At 36.8% G+C, this 23165-nt stretch overlaps 1 protein-coding gene across 1 annotated transcript in view; it reads right to left on the bottom strand.

Annotated features, from left to right (window-relative positions):
• Nucleotides 1-23165, bottom strand: part of LOC140171392 (probable phospholipid-transporting ATPase IM) — a 131510-nt gene that overhangs the window by 46600 nt on the left and 61745 nt on the right. The window contains exons 4-9 of the mRNA XM_072194638.1: nt 17126-17239; nt 15892-15990; nt 12271-12332; nt 10093-10236; nt 2398-2480; nt 1331-1578 (exon numbers count right to left, since the gene is read on the bottom strand). Of these exons, the coding sequence (XP_072050739.1) occupies nt 1331-1578; nt 2398-2480; nt 10093-10236; nt 12271-12332; nt 15892-15990; nt 17126-17239 (750 nt within the window). The remainder of the gene's footprint in view (nt 1-1330; nt 1579-2397; nt 2481-10092; nt 10237-12270; nt 12333-15891; nt 15991-17125; nt 17240-23165) is intronic.

Genomic DNA, 23165 nt, shown 5'->3' on the forward strand with positions numbered 1-23165 from the left:
AAATGCAATTTTCACCAAGTATTTAACCTTTATTTTACCGAAATCAAAACAAAATGTAAACAGACTGAATCAGCCTCTGCTACAAGTCTTCAACTATTCGCACAGCTCCATGGTCTTTTGTGGGTTGAAAAGCGTAAGTGTAGGCACTGTAGCGTCATGTAAAATAACTACCAGGATGGCATCGGTCACCTACATAAACTGATTACAATAACATGATGATATATAGCTTTAGCTTAACGTCGGTCTACTTTACAGCGTAGTGGTAAAAGTCCCCCTCCAATTACAAGCTGACCAAACTATAGCGCAATAGGGATTCTACTTTCACTTATGAAATTTCTGCAAACCAACCAAATTTCCATTTATTTCTTTATCAATCCATAATTTTCCTAAATTGCCTGGCTTGCTGGTATATCAAAGATACAACATTTCTCCCATATCTCATCCAAAAATAATGAGTAGCTTTCAGTCCGGCTATATTCCTGTGAACATACTGCCAACGCAGCAACCACTTAGTTTTATTGCATCAAAATTCACTGATAATGTTTACAAATTACACCGCCATTATCAAGTTCAATTAAGCTGTCGTCTGGTCTTAGCAAATGAATCTGTCATTTTCAACTTTTCATTTCTGTTTTATGTAGGTTAATTAGTCTGCATGTCATTGTAATTCTAGTTTATTTAAGTTGTTTTTAGATTGCTAGACTAGAACCCTAGATAACGCAACATCTCCAAAGAGCAACTTGTTTTAATTGAAGGACGGCAACCGAACCATGCCCATCATAACTGTACTGAAAAACAGTTGAATATCAAAATAGCATTGGGACTGATTGGTATAGTCTGGGTTAACACCCTACTCTTTTCAAAACTGACTGTGAGATACAAGCTCATGTATGGCCCTCTGTACATATGACCGACAGCTTTGGCCCTAATGCCCCCTGCGAAGGACGCAGTACTCCGATTATAAACCTAATTCTAAATGCACAATGGGACTAAGTGAAAGTCTAGATTTTAATCTATTGATGTTGCCAATTAAATTCAAACTTTTTTTTTAATTAAGCCAACACCCCAGCAATTTGTCACTGCTGTAAATTGAATTCGAGACCTCATGCATCAGAGGCGAGTACCCTAACCTGTGAAGGATATTATATACAATACACAGACATGTGTTTTCTTGGTAGGAACTGGCAGTGATGCCTTTATCCTGTATCTCATCCGCCTGCTGGCATAGAGAAGGTGCATGGTGGTATTTTTATTGGACCAGGGACTGAACATGTATCTTGCTAATCTATACAGAGGGTTTTCATGTGGAAAGATTAAAAGTGCAACTTACAGATATTACAAGTTTATTCATAAGTCTGTCAATGCTGGTCCGTTTGAATTTTGACTTGCCACTATTCTGCATAAGTTTTGTATCTCTGCCAGAGAATATTGTGATGCCATAGCACCATTTTGTGTTGCGCAGACGACAGCCTCGTAGTAAGATTTGGTCGTTGCTAACTGGGAATTTCTCCTCAGCCCATGTCAGAGTGCCTTCAAATTTGTCCAGTTTGTTATTGGGTGCTTCGCATCTTACGTCAGCTGGATAAGAAAGATAAAAGAGTTACTAGCATTGGTATACTCAAATTTATACAGTTGTTTGGATTGTCTAATACCAATTCCAGAAAAATACCACATAGAATTTCATTTTTTTATTCTATCAAGCTACAACTTGTATGCAACGAATAATTTCACATCTGGCTGAATATTAGAAACACAGGTTATAGAGCATTTCTAGTACTGCTATATCTATTCAAATTATATACCATATTCATTCCATATAGTGATCCTGTGTGGGTAATTATCGTTTTGGTGCATTTGAATGTGGAAATTAATAAACATTCTAGACATCTAAATATACTCACCCTCTACTACAAAATACCATCATAATTTTTATTTTTGTCAGTGAACAGCTTGGTATTTTAAGGCTGAATGCCCCAAAACTTTTCAGTCAGTAAGCAAGCTTCATAATTGATCATTTTACTTCTTTATTTTTGTTCTTCAAATACACCTGGGTGCATTTCACTGACATTTATGACACCTCAAAAGTCATTTAACTCATCATAAGTTCAACCCATTGTAACCCTAAACATATAAAAAATCATATGGAAAAGTTACAATGAATTTGGAACTCAGTAATGAGTTTAGCAGGAGGCATGAACAGAAACCTTCACTCTGTGGGACTGAGTAATGTGCCCCCAAATAGGTTGCCTTTTATGTTTTTTGGCATAATATAAACCAGGAGAGGGGGACCAAGCCCCAAAGCCACCCCTGTGAACACACCTGTTTAGGACTTACAATGCATCATAAATGGTAGTAACATGCTTTTCCCAATATACCTGTTTAAACCATATTACATACCATTAAACTGTTTTAACTTTTCTATATCTTCCCCCATCACTGCTGTCTCTGGTATGGCTTGCCGTACTTTCAAATTGGTTTCTCTGTGATGTAAAAAAAAGAAGAAAATAAACACAAAATTAGCATGATAACATACTTCATAAAAATAATGCTAAAATGCAATAATAATTATGACGATGAAGCTTAAGCCTCCATATTTTTTCCAGAATCAGAATAAAAAGAAACAACTCTCCTTTGCCCAATGAAAATTTGGCTACATGTAGCTTGGGGTAGAGGATACTAGAGAATACACCACTGGATTGTGTTCCCATTTTTATTTTGGAGGAGGGCAGAGGGCAGATTTTTAACATATTGAAATTTCCTTGCTGCATCCAATTTTTGTTTTCTCCCCCATATCTTGTTCCCATCTTGATATATTACTGTGGCTCTTCAAAATATTTATGAGAACACAGACACTGTGGATTACCAAATTTGATTTCCAACATGAACCCAAATGAAGTCTCTATAAAATCGTGCCCTACTTGCGTGACCCTACACAGTCATTTGTAAATGGAAGTGTACCAATAAGTCTGCAATTACTTACATGCAGGTTATGAAACATGGAGCCATTTTCTTAATTTCTTAAGATGTCTCACTACGATCTACTTCTACTTCAAGATATTGCCCAACTACAACTACTTTATTTTTATTTTTTTCATTTGTCAACAAGGATGATCCAATTTTAGTCCTATCTGGAATGTTGTGTAAGATTTAAGATTTTAGGCAAATGTTATTAACAAGTTCTTGAGAAAAGTTCATGTAGTAAGGTTGCTGTTTCCAAAGCTGCTGCTGCTGATAGTATATCATAGAATGCCACCTACAAGCATATTGCCTCTTTTTTTCTTGACAAAAGAGACAAAAGGCAGACACCCTCCACAGCAATATTATTTGGAGTTTGAGCAAACTAATACTGATACAGGTGGCTGTACAAACACATATTATTGTAAGACCAATCTAATGTAATGTTTTAGTGGAGGGTGTCTACCTTTCGTCTCTGTCATCAAAAAGACACTAATTTATAAGTATTATGCTTCTAGATGGAATTCTACGGTATATTTTTATTCCTCCCTCTTGTTGTCAATATACAAGTGGACATCATAATAGTTAGTATCCAGATGAACTGAAATTTATAATGAGAAAAAACAGTCTTTCTTGCTTAGATAATGCTTAAGAAACACTTACAAATATTAGTGTAGACATGTTTCTTGTTAGTAAATTTGTTTGTAAAATTTTCCACGATGTGATACAACACACTATAAAAATTGAATGTATCAAGTATTGACACACATAGAAGCAACCCCATTTTATCATAATGGATTCTGCACATGTAAATCATCTCAATGGGCTATTCCATTTAAAATCCACACTACCCCTGTGGAAGATTTAGCTAAAGTTTTCCACAGAGGGAGTATGAGTTTTGAATACAATAGACAATTGGGTAACTTCCATTTGAAATATTCACTTCAGTTGTGGAAGATGTAGGTAAAACCATAATACAGAGAGAGTATGGGTTTCAAAATGATTAACCCTGACCAATTACATTTGAAAAAGATACTCCTCCTGTGGAAGATATTCCCAAAATCTTCCACCGGGGCAGTGTGGATTTTAAATGGAATAGCCCAATGTTGCCATAGCACTACTGGGTAATGTTTTATTGACCTGCTTTAAATGTGAAATACATTTAGCTAATTGCATCTTTGTCATCAATGAGTTGCTATGTCATTTCTGATTATATAATGTATTCATAATAACAGAGGCCCATCAATGCATAATCACTGTGCGAGACGGGTTGTCAACCCCATAATTTGGTAATGGACACCACAATATTGAGCTTCCACTGAAAATGTTAATTTGAGCCTTTTAGGCGACAAAAAAAAGAAAACCTGTTCTACAGGCGGACGGACCTTTCAAGTAGGGTCGGTCGGTTGGGCTTTTTTTTGACCAAAAAAATCACCAAAATCTGTAAATACTTGCAATTTGGGGAAATACAAAAAAAAAATTTGTTCCTGAAATTGTAGAAATTTGGATCAGTATTCATTTGTAAAGCAAAAATTTGTTCCCAATTTGTTCAAAATCTGGGTCGGTCAGGCTCGTAGAACAGGGTTTTCTTTTTTCATCGCCTTATAGTGAATTTTATTACAAAAATCTGAGAGAGAGAGAGAGGAGGACAGAAAGAGCGAAATAGCGAGTGTCTGTGAGAGAGAGAGAGTATCATTACTCATGGTTGCCTAAACAATACTAGTAACTAACAACATTAATTGCAACATGATACAACACACATGAATTATTGCTACATTGCTACTGCTACAGTACAACAATTAAATATCTCTATAAATGTATTGGGTTATTCCACTTGAAATCCATACACCCCTATGGAAGACATGACCTTAATCTCACACACAGGGAGTGTGAATTTCAAATGGGTTTCCCAAAATGGGTGACTCCATTTGAATCTACACTCCTTGTGTGGAAGTTTAAGGTCATGTCTTCCATGGGGTGTATGGATTGCAACTGGAATAGCCCAACATGTGGTCACCAGCTGTAAATTTTACGCGCCAATAAACACTGAATTGGTCCAAATGTATTTGTTCATCGCTAGCAAATGAAGTATATGTATAGCTTGATAAGTACAGCAATGACATACGTAAAGCCCACATGAAGGAAAATGGCATTCATTATTTTTTCATACTAATCAAGTAGTTCTTGTGTTTTCAATGGATAATTACCAACTAGATATATTCTGTATCTTATCCTTTACACAGGGATGCAAATTGTGCGGGAGCGGGGAGCACCGCTCCTAGGAAATGACAGTCAAGATTGAGGAAATAATGCCTTGGGAAGAAAAAGAAAGAGAGGAAAAAAGAGGGAAGGAGAAGAAAAAAAGAGGAGAGGAAGAGGAAAGAAAAAGAAGAGGAGTGAGGTAGAGGGAGGCCTAGAAGATTACATAGAGGGAAACAGATCTCAGCAAAGAGGACTGTGAGGCAGTGAAGCTACTGAATGGAAGAGAGGAAATCTCAAGACACTGGCTGTGCAAAATTTGGAGGAATTCACATGATTGTTCAAGAAATAATAGCAAAAAAGAGGAAGGTGTTGGTGTATATGGAAATGGGACATAATGCATATGAGGAAATTTACAATTCATCACCAGAGGAGGTATTCAATAAAACAGGAAAAGGTGAAGGCAGGTGAAAACACTGGGCACATAACTGAGGAAATTTATTGAGAGGCGGCAATCATATCTGAGGAAATTTATAGAGATGCGGCAATGAGGATTTTATGGGAATAAAAGTCATGAAGGAATTCAGTGTATCAATACTAATGGCAGTGAGGAGAGGACAACCTGGAAAATATTGAGGAAATTCAAAAAAGAACCATAAAGCACTGAACAAATTGTGCTTCCTCTGACAAAAAATGAAAATGGGGAAGGGGGAAAAGGAAAAGAAAAGGGCCGGAAAGGAGCCTGTGTCTCAACCAAATTTGCCCCCAAACTAGTGTAAAATACCAAATTTTTGCGCGCTACGCGCGCACATTGTCCAGATACAGCCTTTTTTGGGAGCTAAAAGACTTATGTGGCTCCAAATATACATGCTATGTTACTATTCTCATCTTTTGAAGTGCAGAATAAAGCTTTTTTATGTCTGGTATGATTGAGGAAATCTTGAGCCTAAAAACCTTGCTCCTGAGGAAGAAATCACAATTTGCACCCCTGCCTTTACATGTGGGCTATTCCACAATTTTAATATTTATCCTATGCATGCTCAATTCATGCTAAATTTTGGCTCCTCACAACACACTCAAGTAAGTAGGTAGAAACCAATTTGTGGTTTCCAATACCTAATTATTTTATCTCTTTCTTAATCCACGTTTAGATAATCAGTTTCTAAACCACCCAGGATTTCTGTTATGGTGCACTATGCTCAGTGTTGCCAAAACTTTTCAGCGCCAAGGCGCAGCGCATTGACTTGCCAGGCCGCGGTAAAGGATTCTCAAGTTGCCCAATTTTTAAGCTCCCAAAAAAGCGCCCAATACCGGATATTTCGGCGGATTTACCCGAATTTAGAACCCAAATCACCCAATTGAGCGGAAAAGCACTTGACTTTAAAACTTCCGATACTTACTGGGAAGTTACTGACCGATCAATAAATGGTCACTAAACCCATGGTAATTGCAATTTGGAGCTTTAGAGACTGAAAGGAAAATACATCAAATTACTGCCGCGGCCTGACACTGGCAAAAGTAGCCCAATTTTAGGCAAGTAGCAGCATGCTTTTTTGAGTAGTGGCAAGTGGCTGCCAAGTAGCCCAATTGTGCGCCTAAGGCACGACGTTGGTACCACTGACTATGCTGAAGATAAAAACACACATTGCCGATATATTTATGACTACTATACCAAGATTCTAGATAGTACATTTAATGACAACTACTGTTGCTATGTGACTCCCATGTTATGGTTTCAAATGAGAATTTATTGCTCTATGGAGTGATAAAACTTCCAGCAGCATGACATAAAATGCATGAATTCATCTTGCAGATTCATCAACAGCAAACATTAATCATGTTATAGGTGCATGTCAATAATTTTGTATATTAAAATTCATGTAGCATTTTTATTATTACAGAAAAAACTTCCATAATGAGTGTGTGGTGTTCAAATTGAATAGCCCAAATGCAGCTCAGTATATTCTACATGAAATATCAAGTAACTCAGGGCTGTGCAATAATTATCAGCCCCGGGGTAAATTTCGAACGGCTCGCCAAAAATCGCTTGCCCCCCTCGGCCCGCCAAAAATCGCTGTCTCTCGCCCGCCAAAAATTCTTTGCCCCCCCTTGAACATGCCAAATTTTTGGGATCCCAAATTCCAAACTTTAAGCATTTTATTTAAGGTGGCCCGTGAATGTGTGCCAAAAATTGCTTGCCCCCCTCTTGACATGCCAAAAATTTCTTGCCCCCCCAATTTTACCCTCCCCAGGGCTCATAATTATTGCACAGCCCTCATTTAATGAAACAGCACTCTGTGATACATCTGTAAGATTAACTAAAGTTGTTTTTTAAAGCTTCCGTGGTCGGGGTACGCGCTATTGTTAACCCTAAACTTTAATCTAACCCAAAACTAAGCCCTAATCCTAACTCTAAACATAATCATATCCCAAAACCTAACCATAACTCTAATCCTAATCTAATCCTAACACATACCATAACCCTAACCTAACCCTATCCCTAACCCTAATGCTAACCCTAATCCTAATCCTAACAATGCCATAAACTCTTTTTAACCAGCTTTTGGACTAATTACCTTTCAGACTAATGGGCTGTTACCAGATAAACCAGCAACTTTATTATCATATACATTGTATCCGGGCAGTGTGCACCCAGGGGTATATCGTAAATTGTTTCAGATGGCACAAAATGCATGTAAATGGTATTAAAACTGCCTGAAACCAAAGATTTTCCCCTGACTGAATACTGGATACATCCATAAATTATCAAAGCCATTTATTATTATACACTAGCAAAAGTCAGAGTTTTTTCCAGGATGCACTCTACTTCTCTAATTCTGACATATGGAATCACAGCAGGTGCAACAGCTGCAGCAGTATTTACAAAAGAATTCATACATGTTCTAATTATATTTATAATGTTATCAGTTGATGGTCTCTCAGATTTGACATACTAAGTACACCATTTGTCTAGCACATTCAACCTACCCTGTATAGTGTGTACAATAGAAAATGTTCAACTCAAACTATTCACCTTAGAAGTAATAACAGGATTAATTACCAAAGCAATGGGTTCACACTATTTTTGACTGTAAAGCCCTGTACTAGTCGTTAAGCTGTCAAAGAACAGGGATATATACCGGAATCGTAACTCCGGAAATATCACATTATGCTGAGTTCATTGTATGTTTCACTCAAACCTGTAAGACTAGTGTCTTTGAAAAGAGTGGTATTGTATTCAATCAATGATTGTACAAATACACAGGCTGTGAGTGCGGCCTGATTAAAGTGCAGGGCAATACATTCAAAAATAGTGTCAACCCATTGCTATAGTAATTTATCCTGTTACATCACTAATTCTATGACAAATACACTGGTGGATCTATGGGGCATAGATTGTCCACATAATTAATTGGGCTCTTTCTGGTTAAAAGCAAAAAAATCATGGACACTATTTGGGGCAAACATTTAAAAAAAATCTACTTTTCAATATCATGTCAATATTGTTTTTCCCAGTTCAATGGATGGGGTGAAAGTGGACAGGCACCTAGTAATTAAGGTCCTGATGATAAAACTGATAAATGACCCTATAAAATTTGGCCACCATGCACCTCAACAAAAGACTACAATGCCACTGTTACAACACCACTGTTACAACACCACTGTTACAACACCACTGAACAATGTACAATAAGCTGATTTCAATTGATGTACCTCTAATTCTAAAAAAAGACAACTTGTAACTAATCAAGTATGATACCAATAACAGCCTGTCAATAAGCACTTTCATCTTACTACTCAAGTGCATATTAATAAATCACAATAGGTTGCTATGCACTTTGAGCTTAATTACTGTTTCCAAGTACAAGAAGATTTTTTTATTTGTTGGAAATATTCCATTATCACTACTAGATTAAAGGTGTCCATTTCCCACTTGTTGTGAAGAAATACAGCACGACATTTTTGCCATGAGGCATTTACAGGTTTGAGCATCCACTACCTACTTGGAGCTGCGCCAAATGAAATGCGCACTGACATCACTGCCACATCAAGAGTGAAAAAATGGAGTGCTATTTTTCTTTCAATTTATCAGTAACTGGATATGTTCCATAAATGTTTCAATGACTTTAATAATTTTATACTTTCTTTCCAACAAGAACTTTCCAATACCTGGAACTTGAAATTATAATGTCCAGCTTTTGTCCAATATTCTGAATGCTTATCTCAACACCGCCACCTTGTTTTTAATTGTAAAGCTATTTCCGCTAATTATACAAATCCTAATCTTCAATTTAAAGATTGAAACCGAAACCTAATCCAAGAGCTTGAGGCAGCAACATTATTCTTACATCTTGCCAATTTTGTTTTCTATTCTACCAGCACAAAACAAACCTGATTGCCATCACTTTAAAAATTCTAAAAATAATACCCACAATTGTGAGCCATAGGGAGCTCAGCGCCTCAGAGCCGGGGGTCCTTTTTAGATACAAAATTGTAATTTTTTAATGTTTTTTCCCCATTTTTTAAAAATCAACAACAAATGATTGTAGCTACAATCTTAGAATTATTGTGTTGGGACACATGGTCAATTTTATTCCTTGTTTACATCCCCAGTCACGTAAATTTTGATGGATATTTTTCAAGTAATGTTCTATGTGTAGCCTCAACCCTCCTGTAAGCCATATCCCTCCCCTTCCCCCACCAATCAATGTTGCAGAGTCCAACACGGAGCCTGATGATAAGACCTCGATCAACATTGTTATGGGGGAAGGGGTATCAATTTTAGTGCATGGTCCTAAACTGTCCCAAGACTAAATTCTATGATTGTAGGTCCAGGGACTCTCCAAATCGGGAAAAAAATCACACAAAAAAATAATAATAATAATAATTAAAAAATTCAGGATACTGGCATCTCGTCTATTGTTTTTCAATACTAACCCATCTAGTTCAGCTGTTTCTACATACACCAGACTGTGTGGTTCACTGGAGGAAAGAAGCATAATATCTGCTGCTATAAACTCGTTGTTTTCCATTCTGATGATGTCGCCCACTTGCACATGCTGCCATTTGGTAGACATTAACCTACAAGAAAACAAACAAATCAATAGAATAAACAACAATTCAATGTTAGTTCATCTGAACTTTTTAATTAGTGCAAAATGTATCTGTAAAACAATTCAGTGGTAACAGACAGGGTCTATTGGCCATTCCATTTAAGACCCACACTCCCCCTGTGGAAGATTTTGGAAAATCTTTCACAGAGGGGATGAATTTCAGATGGAATGAACACTTTAGGCTGCTCCATTTGAAACTCAACCTCCCTCTGTTGAAGATTCAGGTTAAATCTTTCTCAGAGGGTGCATGAACTTCAAATGGAGCTGCCTAATGGGCTCATTCCATTCAAAATTCATACTCCGCCTGTGGAATACATTTCCCAAATCTTCCACAGGGAAGTGTGGATTTTAAATGGAATAGCCCTGAAGGGACCTGAAGTAATGCTCTGTAAAGATTTATTTTGATGTTGTCGCCAACTTGCACACATGCCATTTGGTAGACTTTAACCTAGGACGAAACAAACAAAATATATAATGAAACATATCAATAAACTTTTTATTCAGGAAAGAAGTCTGTAAAAACTTGTATTGAATGAACAGGCGAGGGCATTGGTTTTAAAATAAGATTTGTAGATAATTATTCTGATGATGTTGCCCACTTGTACCTGCTGCCATTTTGTAGACTTTAACCTGGAAACGAATCAATATAACAAACAATGCAATGTCAGCATGTCTGAACTTTTTTAGTCAATGCATACTGTGTCCGTAAAACAATTCAGTGGTTTAAAACAGATACATCACATAATTTCCTTAACCCTAAAATGCCCAGGTACTACAAAATACTACTTGATATATGCGTTGTTCGTGCATGCATCCCATGTGGTGTGATGATGCAATCGCCCTAAGTGATATATAGGCACGGTTTCGCTGGCCAGCGAAGCCCAAGACCCGTGGCAAAGTGTCGCTAACCCAGTGCTTGGCATGTGAGGAGTCTCAGGTTCGAATCCCACCCAGAGCAAACAAGTTCTTTCTTTGTTTTTTCTCTTTATTCCTTCATTCTTTCCCTTCCCACCACCAAAAAGCCCTTGGGGCGATAGGGTTAACCTTCATGTAAAGAAATTTTTAGTACTTCCGTAGTGGTTCGGGTACACTTTCCTTGTACGCGCCGACGACCAATGGGTCAAAACCGTCAAGACTGTTGATCAACCAATCAACATGATTGTTTATACTCATGTACACTCGGCGCATAGCACAGACCATGGAAGTAACTTGCAAAATTTCTCAACATGTGAAAATCATCAAAAATTTGCACATCGAAAATTCTATGCAAAATACAATTAATGTCAGATGGAGGCAAAACAATTTTCAATGTTTATCTCTGACTGGCATGTTAATTATAAAATTGAGCATCTCTTTATCTCTATCTGAATCCCCTGTCACACCCTGGTAATTCCACCTGCATACACCTGTGGTCTAGCAAGGGTCAAATTCAGCAGGATGAGCTTAATGAGGTCAACTCTATACGGTATGGCACCATAAAGATAATTATGATGAATTACATTGCCAATGCCAATGTGGAATCAGACCTGGATGTTGAATTCCAAATGGCATGACTTGTACAGTGTACAGAATCTATTCCCATTCTATTTCCAGTTTAACTTCAAACGAATGTTTGATGCCGTAAAACCAATTTCCACCAGATATTCGATTAAGTTGTAACATATTATCGATTTCACATCATCAAACATTCTTTAGAAGTTAAAGTATTATTCAGATTTTCTTTTACAAATGAACCATCGCGTATACATGCACGACTTCAAGCGTGTGCATTGGACCATGTGCAAAATAATACACGCTGGACAGCTTGCAGTACGCTTAAAAGGAAATCTGAATAATACTTTAAACATTACTGGAAATAGAATGGGAATAGATTAAATAATGAATCTAATATTCTATGTTGAATACTCGGAGTCTGCAGCAGATCTAAGGGTGAAATTTGAATATATTGATTGATTGATTGATTGATTGATTGATTGATTGATTGATTGATTAAAATACTTACTCTCCATCAACTAAGATGTCTGACTTTCTGTTGTTTACTTGATTATCACTTCGGTGCCTTTTCTGTGAAACAAAACAAAGCAAAAATATATGTTGTCATTCACTGCATTCAAAATTAATGCATTCTATGTATGTATTTGAGGTGTCTGAAACCCATAAAACAAATTTTCTGTGCTTGAAACATTGTATTGATTGGTGTAAATTATTGAGCAACATGTCCGGGGAAAAATCCACACTTAACCATCCATCACTGTCCAAGTTTTGTGACATAATCTGACACAAAAAAAAACTAGTACTTTCATTACCATATTGAGCACAGGCCCGTAAAAAGGGGGTGGAAAAGTGCCCCCCCCCCCCAATTTGCACATGTATAAAAAAAAAGTCCCAAGATATAACAAAAAATCAGGTTTTTATGCATTTTAGTCAAAAAAGGTCGACATTTTGGGAAGAACATCCACTTTTTTTTAATCAGCACCCGCCAAAATCAGCAACCTCCTGCGTACGGACCCGATTGAGCAGCAGACAGGTTTAATGACAACTATACTGACTTCATATTGATATGAAAGGAAAACTACTTAAATATACAGAATATGAATTCTAGCAACACCATCCTTCAGTGTCAATGAGTAGAAATTCACTCCATTGACATTTATTGGCAGCAGACATTTCAATAACTACCATGATAATAAATACCTCATCCATCTCATTGACGTTTTTCATAAAAATAGTTGCTTTTTCCATTATATTATTGTATATAAAATACATCCTTATTGTATCTCATCGTATCATAATTATAATTGTTGTATAATGAATGGATGAAATAAATTGATTGATTGATTGATTGATTGATAAACATATCCATTTTCACTTCATCTTAATCAAAGCACCCATTAATCTTCAATAATTCATCTTATTGAAGTTGCTTTCAGTCTTTATGAAGTAAGTTTGTCAAAACCAAATCCTGTTTTCATCAATTGACTACTGAATTCTGGTTTAATAATAGATTTTCTAAGAATATTAAAGTCTATATTAAGATATTTTGTTATTGGGGTCTGCATGCATGGTTAGAGCTATGGAGAAGCTGTGATCGTGGAAATCATGTTATGTATGGAATAGGACTTTTCATGACATATTACTGGTAATGTGCAGATTTTTGCAGATATTTTCTGCAAACCATGTTTACTAAAATCAAAATTCATATGCAATCTTTGCTTTTCTTCACTTTCCTGCCTCCATCTCTCTTTCTCTTCCTTTCTTTTATCTTTCATTCTCCGTTCTTTCGTCCTTTTTTTTTAATCTAAAACCTACTTCCCTTTATTTTTTTACGAACTTGAAAAACACTTAAATGAATTCACCATAACAACCTGTTTATCCTATGGAACAGTGGTAAACTAATGAGGTGAAACAAAAAACATCATCACCAAACACCGGCACTAGATGTGATTCACGCATATGCCTGGAGCAACCCAAGGCTTAATGAGATTGTAATCAATAGAAACTAGTCATGTTCACATTGTCGGACGTACGCCCGGTGGAACTTGATCGGCGTAAGTTGCTAGGAGTAGTGGTAGGCGCTGCTAGGAGTAGTGGCAGTGTGAACGATGTTCAGCGTAAGTTCCGCCAGGCGTACGTCCGACGATTTACTCCTGACAAAAGTCAAGTTGGAATGTGAACGCTGCTACTCCTGGCACCCGGTGTAAGTATGACCTTTTGTTAGTCGGAAATAAGAAATTACATATCGCGCGGTTGATAAAGGTCACAGAAACACCGGAAGTGGTAGCCAATGTTTACGCCGACCAGAAGTGAATGCTTGGTGGAACTAATTGGCGTAGCGCTAGGAGTAGGCTAGGTGTGGACACGTGGTAGGAGTAGGGAAAATATTTGTGGAATTTTGATCAATGTTAGCGTAAGTTTACGCCGGGTGTAACTCAAAATGTGAACACGACTACTAACGGACTATCATCACTCTCTTATTGAATCAACTATCTCATTGATATCTTCATTTAAATGAATTAAGAAAATGATTTTGTGAATTAAGAAAAAGATATTCAATTAGTGATATATTATGATTAAAGTTAGGAAAACGGAGTAGATCATATATCGGTATCTAAATTCAATTAAACATCTCACGATAACATAACAACAATTCAAACTGATAAACAGATATACCGACTTTGTACATATTATTTGATATAAAAAAACACTGACAAAATCTTTGCAAACAACAGTTGACAGTTTTTGCTGCACTTCTTGCACTTTTACTGAATCGCATATTTACAATGCACTATGTTTTACAAAAACTTATATTGTCTTGAACATTTATTATTATATTTATATATCAATTTGTCATGCTTCATCATACCTGAAATAAAGTCAATTTATTTTGAAGACATTTGGAAGCCCCAGGGAATTTCCCACAAATCAATTTGTACTGAAACATTGAAAAACATTTTCCATCATCTTCCGTTGTCATAGTAACAGTACAAAATCTCTGCAACTCAATCACCTGAATTGATTGTTAAAATCATGACTGTTTTACTGATCAACAAACAGAGCGGATAAAGGAAATTGAATTTTACAATAACTGAGATTTCTTTTTTCATCTGAACTTAATGTAATGGGAATTGAACGCAGTCGTCTGGAAAGCATTTGTAAGTATTATTTTTATAATGATGTAATACAATAAAATAACCAAAATGAGGCAAACCACCACCACTTTAGACTGATATTGATACAGTTCCATTATATAATGTAAGCATCTAGAGAGAAGACAACAGCGAGAGAGGAGAGGAAGAGAGAGAAAAGAGTTTGGGAGAATTAGGCACCACATTCAATTTGGTCCTATAGAACTATCAGTGCCTGGTTAGGTACCAATAACTCTTAACATCACTCCCTGGATATATGATAAATTGTATCAAGCATAATAGTTAACAGTTGCATATAGTGTTATTGTTTTTCATTTAAATAAAAAACAAATACACTGTACAAATGTTCAAGGTACGATAAAAAGTGCTGTCGGTACCACTTTGGGCACCGATAACCCTACGCTACTGGACCAAAAATGATGTTGTGCCTTAGAAGCATTAGTGTCTATCTGTCTGGAAATGTGGGAGAGAGGGAACAAACTACAGATAGAGTGAAAAGGAGGAGGAGGAGGAAGAGGATGGAGACATGAAACGCATGAAACAGGGGAGCTCAAGAAAGGAGAGAAAGACACACACGCACCCCATTCTTCACTAAATGTGGGAGAAAAGCAGAGCATAAGACAGGGGAGTACAAAAAAGGAGAGAAAGACTCACACACTCACCCCTTCCCGCACAGGTGTGTCAAGTGGGAACACCCCCACACATTGTGTGTTTTCAATCCGGGGACCTGCCTGTCGTTTATCACACGGTAGAGGATAGTAACCCACCATTCAGGGACATAATCCTACCCCTATGTTGTATGTCCCCAGATTGACATCGCATTTTTAAGATTTTTAGCCATAGGGAGTGCAGGGTATAATCTCTCCAACTGGGGACGTCCCCGGTTGGCAGACTTTGCTGGTTACGTAATCAAAAACACACTGATGTCCCTGAAGTAAGCGAGTTCGGGGCACACACCCACATTGAAAAATACTTACGATATCATCCACTCCATCTTTGATTGCTGTGACAGCGAGTACAAATATTAGGGGTAAGGCTGTGGTGATGTAACTCAGTGAAGAGATCACTGGTAATAACTGTTTGTAAAAACAAAGGAAAGAAACGAATAAATCAAAAATAGGTAAAACAACAGTTGAATTTGTCATGTGATCAGCTCAAATGAATCAAGATGTTTGTGAAATTGGTTTCAAAAATAGGCAGACTATCCTCTTTATTAGATTTTTGTAAATAAGATAAAAACTATCTACTTTTTAAGAATTTCAACTTTGTTGAAATATGAGTATTCGGAACAATTACGTATCAAAATTGACAAGCTAAAGTAAATTGTTAAATACTCCTGTGGTCTGCGTTTTGCGCCAAGCGTAAACGAGCGAAGTGATAAACAATGACCCTGATTAGCTGATCAATGGTCATGACAACAAGACCCATTGATCATCGGCGCACAGAAGGGGAGAAGAGCTCGCCTCTTCGACACGATCAACCACCACTATTGCGTATACAGACAATGGAAGTATTACAAAATTTACTTTAAAAATTGGCTTAGCACAATGAGATCACAATTTTTCTTGAGAGCATCACACATTTTGCGGGACATTTTGACTGCTGAGTGCCAGAAGTGGGTAAGTGCAATAGCTGCCATGTGTAGCTGCCATGTGTAGATGACAATATACTGTGTGTAAATTGCCAAATGTTCACAGGGCAGCTATTGCACTTACCCACTTCTGGCACTGAGCAGTCGATTTACTGAGGAGTAAATAGATTACAATTCAGTGGTAACTTTTGACCATGGCACATCAGACTTTTTTTCAAATAAAAGTATATGAAATTTCATTTAAAAGAATTTGAATTGGAAAAGCTATGTTTATTCAGTTTGGTGATTTATATCAGCGGTCACTAAATATTTTGTGATCAGTGCGAAGGAGCAGTCTCAGGACCTGTGGTGATCAGAGGGTTTGTGCATGGTTTCTGTCCTATAGTCACTAGACTGGACTTAGGGAGCGATCGTTATTTATGACATGGGGGAATGGGCATTTTGAGGGGGGAAACCGAATTTTTCTGTGGTCTTAAGGGGGGAACACGAAGCAGATGCGAAGGGGAACGCACATTTTTTTGTCAATATTTTTTCCAAAACGCCCATTCCCCATGCCGTAAATAACGATCGGTCCCGTTATATCATACCACAAAGAGGGAAGTAGGCAGTGACGAACTTACCTGAAGAATAAGAAGCACCAAGAAGTAGGTATTGGCAATTCTCATGAACTGCTCAAACAGGTTACGAGGAAAGAATGTGATCAGGGTGTACTTGGATGTCCGGATGTAATTATTCTGTAGAAAACAAACAAGCAAATAAACATGATTAAAACAAATGGTACCTGGGAATGTGGTCAACATATCAAGCAAGTGAAACCACAGATATTGGTATCTGTGGTGAAACAATATCTCACAAACACCCAATGCCAATTCAGTACATGATCTTTACTTGTACATGTAAGTAAGTGGCTGTGCCAGTCACAATAATATTACTTTTTCTTGGAGGTGAGTGAATTTCTTGGGAGAAAATGAAAAATTTGTTAAAAGTTGTAATTTTTGGCCCCCAATTTTCCCCGATTCCTTATTTTGACTAGCGGAGGGGAAGGGACAAATGTGCTGCCACTGAAGACAGCAAAGAGTAATATACTTACTTGTAAGCAAAGAAACCTTTAAAAATGTTTACGTTAGACATTTTAATGTCTTCCATAGTAGGTGTATGGATTTCAACGGGAATAGCTCACTTCTTCATCCTTCACAATGCACTTTGCTACTTATAATTTATAATAATCCACTGTACTAAATCCAACCAAAAAGCTACAATTAAAATTCATTACTTAAATACTAGACACATACTGAAAATATGAAAATTGTTAAATCAGCTCACAATTGGGTCGATATATAGATACCTATTTGAACCCAGAGAAAAGATCTTAACCCAGAATCCTTTGCAACATGATACATTACCTCATTTCTTCAAATAACACTCCCATTACTTTGTATGGGTTCTCTTTGTTTTCATTTTGAGAATAGACTGGCTAAACATGAGTCGATAGTCAAGAAATAAACATATTTTGCACAGATATGGATGTGCTCTGTTCATTAAGGTACAATTTCGTCACTATCCACCCATGTTGCACTTGATAGCAAATCAGTACAGAAATTTGAAATGGAAGAAATGCATTATGGGAAGTGTAAAACATCTCTGATTTGGACCCATAGAAGCTGTATAAAAATAACCTACAGTCGACACTCCCTATTCCGCACACGTAACCAGCCTAGGTTATTATATATAATGCTCTATGTTTGAATGAGATCAGATAAATTAATTTCACATTTTGCAATTTAATCTTCCTCTTTCTACAACTTCATTAACTTTTTTTTTCGCTAAACAAAAAAGGGACTTATTGACAAAAGTGTGTCATGTGAATTACCTTTGAACTCCCCAGATAGAAAAAAAAAGCATACACACTATGTTTTCATCTAGTATTTGACAAATGTGGACAGGCTTTTACATGATTGCAATCTTCTTTTAGTAGAGTAAGTATGCATATCTACCTCTATTAAAGGAACATTTCATTACCAGCTAAAGGGAAGGAATTGCTGGCATTTACCAGTAATACATACACTGTAGGTCGAATATAAGTATTTAGGCAATTTTTGCCTAATTGAACAATCTAGGAAATGCCAGGAATCAGCTTGTAATTGACACAGCTTACTTTTCACTAAAATGCCTAGAAAGTTAAACCCTAACACTGCAGGGATAGCATGGGTGAGGTGTCCCATGTGTTGCCCATCCCACCCCATATATTCCAGAGGAGGCACCCAAGTATTGGTGGGTTTTTTAAGTGACAGTGTCTTAGAGCCAGCCCTTACACGTATAGTATACATACATTGGCAAAGCTGAAATCTGGAGGGGAGGGGTACTCAAGTTTGGTTTGGGTCCAAATTTCGATATACAAAAATGTTTGCCAATTTTAACACAAATACAGTAACCGGTCATTTGTAACCTCCCCCCCCCCCCACCCAAGTGCCTTTGAACAACATCCTTCCATTCTCCTGAAGACAAGTTATCCAGACGTGGCAGTAATTAATCAAGTTATTCCATTTGAAATCTACCTCCCTCTGTGGAATATTACTAGATTTGTAATTAAGGTTGACCCCACACAAAGGTGTGTAAATAAGGGACCGTTCACAAACACTTATAAGGGGGCCTGATGCAAAAAGGGGGGCCCTGAAAATTTTTGACCCTCCTAAGGGGGGGCCCTGAAAAAATGACCACAAATTTTCCTGGGAAAATTGAGTTTATATGCTTTTCTATGGGGTTGACCCATAATTTTCATGTCAAAAAGGGGGGGGGGGGGGCCTGAAATTTTTGAGGTCTGTAAGGGGGAGGGGCCCAAAAAATTTGTTTGATGAATTGTTTTTGCATCAGGCTCCCCTTACAAGTGTTTGTGAATGGTCCCTAACAAGGTTTAATAAGGTAAGGTATGAAAATACAAGTAATGTGGAATATGCAAATAAGCATTTGGCACAGATCTGGTTTTTGCTATCAGGGTCAAATTTTGGACAGGCACTTTTGGTGAAAATGACGGGCACTTGTAAAAACCTAGCTAAGACCCTGGCCAACACTGCTGAATTCCAAAATCTTACTCAATGGGAGTGAGGCTTTCAAATGGAATAGCCCATTAAAGATAATGCATTTAGCTCACAGGCTTTTGATGATAAATAAGGATTTGAACATCACATTAAAATGCACATTATTAGACCCAAACTCCCAAGAGTTATTATAATTCCACTTATGCACAAATTACACATCTCCAACAGGATAAATCCAATTTTCAAAATCAAGTCACCTTGAAAAGCAGCTGATATACATCTAAAACACATGAATATTGGTTACTTTATTCCCTTATTGCACCTTTCGTTCCCAGGATGTTGTTTAAGCACATGAATATCAGATACTTTATAAGCTCCTTGTATATTAGCTTCTTGTACTTTTTCTCTGTTCAGGATGTTGTTTCATGCATAGTTTCAGTGTCACAAACACGGCGCTTGGATATAACACATAATAAATTGGCCAAGCATAAGGTGCAATTTGGAGCTGTCACAGACCTTCATAAACTCCATAACTTTTTCACACCCCATTTATTTCAAACCAAGTGATAGCTAACCACTCACCATCGATCTGACTTATAACCGTTGCTACCCTTATATTTGCTACTAACCCCATTTGTTTGGGGTTGCTATTTGTGTGTGGGGGTATCTGTATCTGTCATGTCGGTAGAGTCTCCTACATCAGGTAACATCACCAACTTGGATGGATGCTTTTAATGTGAATTTTAGTTAGGTATGGGTAGGTATGGAGTGGGGTGGTAGCGGTGTTTACTTCACTGCCTTAATTGCTCTCTTTCTTCATCTGAAGGGCTGTGCAATAATTATGAGCCCTGCAAGAAGGTAAAATTGGGGTGGGAAAATTTTTTGGCAAGCCAAAAAGGGGGTAAGCAAATTTTTAGCATACATTTACCGTGTGCACCTTTTAAATAAAATGCTATAAAAAAGCTTAGGAAAATAAGACAGAAACATTCAAATGCAAGATTTCATGGTTGCTCGCTCACCTAATGTTAATTCAATGCATTGAAATCGAATTGAATTGAAATGAATTTTGGGCGATTTTCATTTCAATGCATTGGAATTGAATTGGAATCGAAATGAGTGGGCTTGGTCATGAATTGAATTGGATTGGAATTGAAATCATCGTGAGCAATGAAGAATTGAATTGGATTGGAATTGAAATCATGTTGGGAGATGAAGAATGAAGTGGAATTGAAATGAAATTCAGCTTTGATTTCAATTCAGCATTTCAATTCACAAGGAGATGTCTGTGATTCCAGATCATTCCACCTGTAAAAAGTGCCCTTCCCCGTTCTGAATTCTGATACACTTCCAGGTCTAATCACACAAGAGACACAGATTAAAAATTTTGGCACCAATCACAAAGCCCCTATTTTTCTCAAATTCCTAATTTTTATGCTCAAAAGTCATTGTACTTAGAACAAATTGTGAGAAAACCATTAAAGAAAATGCTTATATCTTTGACAGCTTTTTTCACACTTTTTCAAAAGTACAAGGATTTCGGGTGAAAATCTTAGGAGGAGAAGGAGACAAGTAGGGGCTATATAATAGTATCAAAACCTTGATTTTGGACATCTTTGAGGCCAATGTGGGGACAGGGTCCCATTATCGATCGTACCACACAACTTAAAAGGGCATTTCGTGATCCACAGCCTCATCCCCCCAAATTTTTCAAAACAAGTTGAGATTTTTATACCACTGGATACCTCTGCCGCTACATAATGTTTATGTACCAGACATTTCTTGCAGATTAATTCGTTTAGCAAAAATATTGTCGAATTTGAATTTCGTTCTGGTATACCAGAACGAAATTACAACAGTGGCCTATATGGAGCAGTGTAATACACATAAACATGCATAACTCGCAAAGGCAAAATCGGAATCAACTCAAATTTTGGGAGCAAAGATGAAAATAAGTGGGAGATGGGAGCCGTTTAGCCCCCAGAAAGCCTGAAATGGCCCCTGGTCCCATCTAAATTTAAGCTGACAAGGGGACACTTTTCTTCAGAAACTGGCCCCTGGTCACTAGTACACTACACTACATTAAATTCCACAGCCATTAATGCATGATGAACTTATCCAGAACAAATATTGGCCCCTTGTTGATTAGAAGTGGCCCCTGGTTCCATGATGAATGAAGTGAACCAGGGGCCATTTTGTGTAAAAAGGAGCTCCAGGTTCATCATTTCTTATTTTCACCCTTGTTTGGGAGTAAGCTTTTTTCGTGGATATCCACTGAAAAATGTCATAAAAAGAGGATGCCAGGATCACAAAATCCTCCTTTAAGTTTAGAAAATAATGTGCATGGTGGACAAGAAGTTAAGACAAATATTAGGAAGTCAGTCACCTAAGAACTAAGAAGTTCCAAAGTTTCATAAAATAGGACCCAGAGGTCAAGGATCACTCGCATTGTTTGAATGTGAAAAGTGAGTTAACATAAAAAGTTTCTTCTGTTGTAATGCTTTTGTGACAAGTAGTGTACTTGATTTTGACTTTGTGTTGCTATAAGTGTTATAAAATTGGTAGTAAAATTTAAAACATGCACTGCAAAAACAGTGTCTAGATATTAAACACCATTCTAGACACCATCTTGTCCTCGATTTGTAAACATGTCTAAATGCTAAACATGTTTAGTAATAATTTGATGCCTTGTGTCTAGATATTAAACACTTGCTATTTTGAAGTTTAACATTTGTGTTTAGATTTTACATGTGTTTACAAATCGAGGACAAAAAGTGTTCAATCTCTAGACACAGTTTTTGCAGTGTGTCTTTAGTCAATTAACACAACCTGCAACAGTATTGGAATTGGAAATGAATTGGAATTGAAATGAATGCTCAGAATTGAATTGAAATTGATTAGCTGTTAATTTCACTGCACTGAATTGGAATTGGAATGAAATGATTTTGAAATTGAAAAATTGAATTGGAATCGAATTGAATTAATTCTAAAGCAAGGTGGATTGAATTGGAATCGAATAGCAAAACTCCAAGTGTAGAAAGAATTGAATTTGAATTGAATTGAAATCAATTTTCTGAAGTGAAATAACAATAACCTAGACCATTTTAGGTTTGCAAATTGGGAACCCCAAAACTTGGCATGTGCAAACATAGGGAGCAAAATATTGTCAGGCTGAGGGTGGAGCAAGCAATTTTATTATTATTATTATTATTGTTGTTGTTGTTGTTGTTGTTGTTGTTGTTGTTGTTGTTGTTGTTGTTATTATTATGTTATTATTATTATTATTATTATTATTATTATTATTATTATTATTATTATTATTATTATTATTATTATTAATTTTTGCACAGCTCCAAACAATATCTAAACTTTGCAGCTCCATGAATGACTGCAAAATAAAATGGCTGTGACAACTCCCAATATTGATATTCCCCTTTAAATTGGGACACAACTACAATGTTAGGAAACATATTTTAACATACCTTGTGGGTTTTATCTTGTCAAAATACACCATGTATTTGGTAATGTATTCTGTAACTTGTTCTCTTGCTGACCTAATTGTCTACTTCTATCTCCATTTAGATTGACAATGAAACTAAACACCCTTTTACTGCCAATGATTATTGAA

The sequence above is a fragment of the Amphiura filiformis genome, chromosome 15, assembly GCF_039555335.1.
Source record: "Amphiura filiformis chromosome 15, Afil_fr2py, whole genome shotgun sequence".
Taxonomy (NCBI): Eukaryota; Metazoa; Echinodermata; class Ophiuroidea; order Amphilepidida; family Amphiuridae; genus Amphiura; species Amphiura filiformis.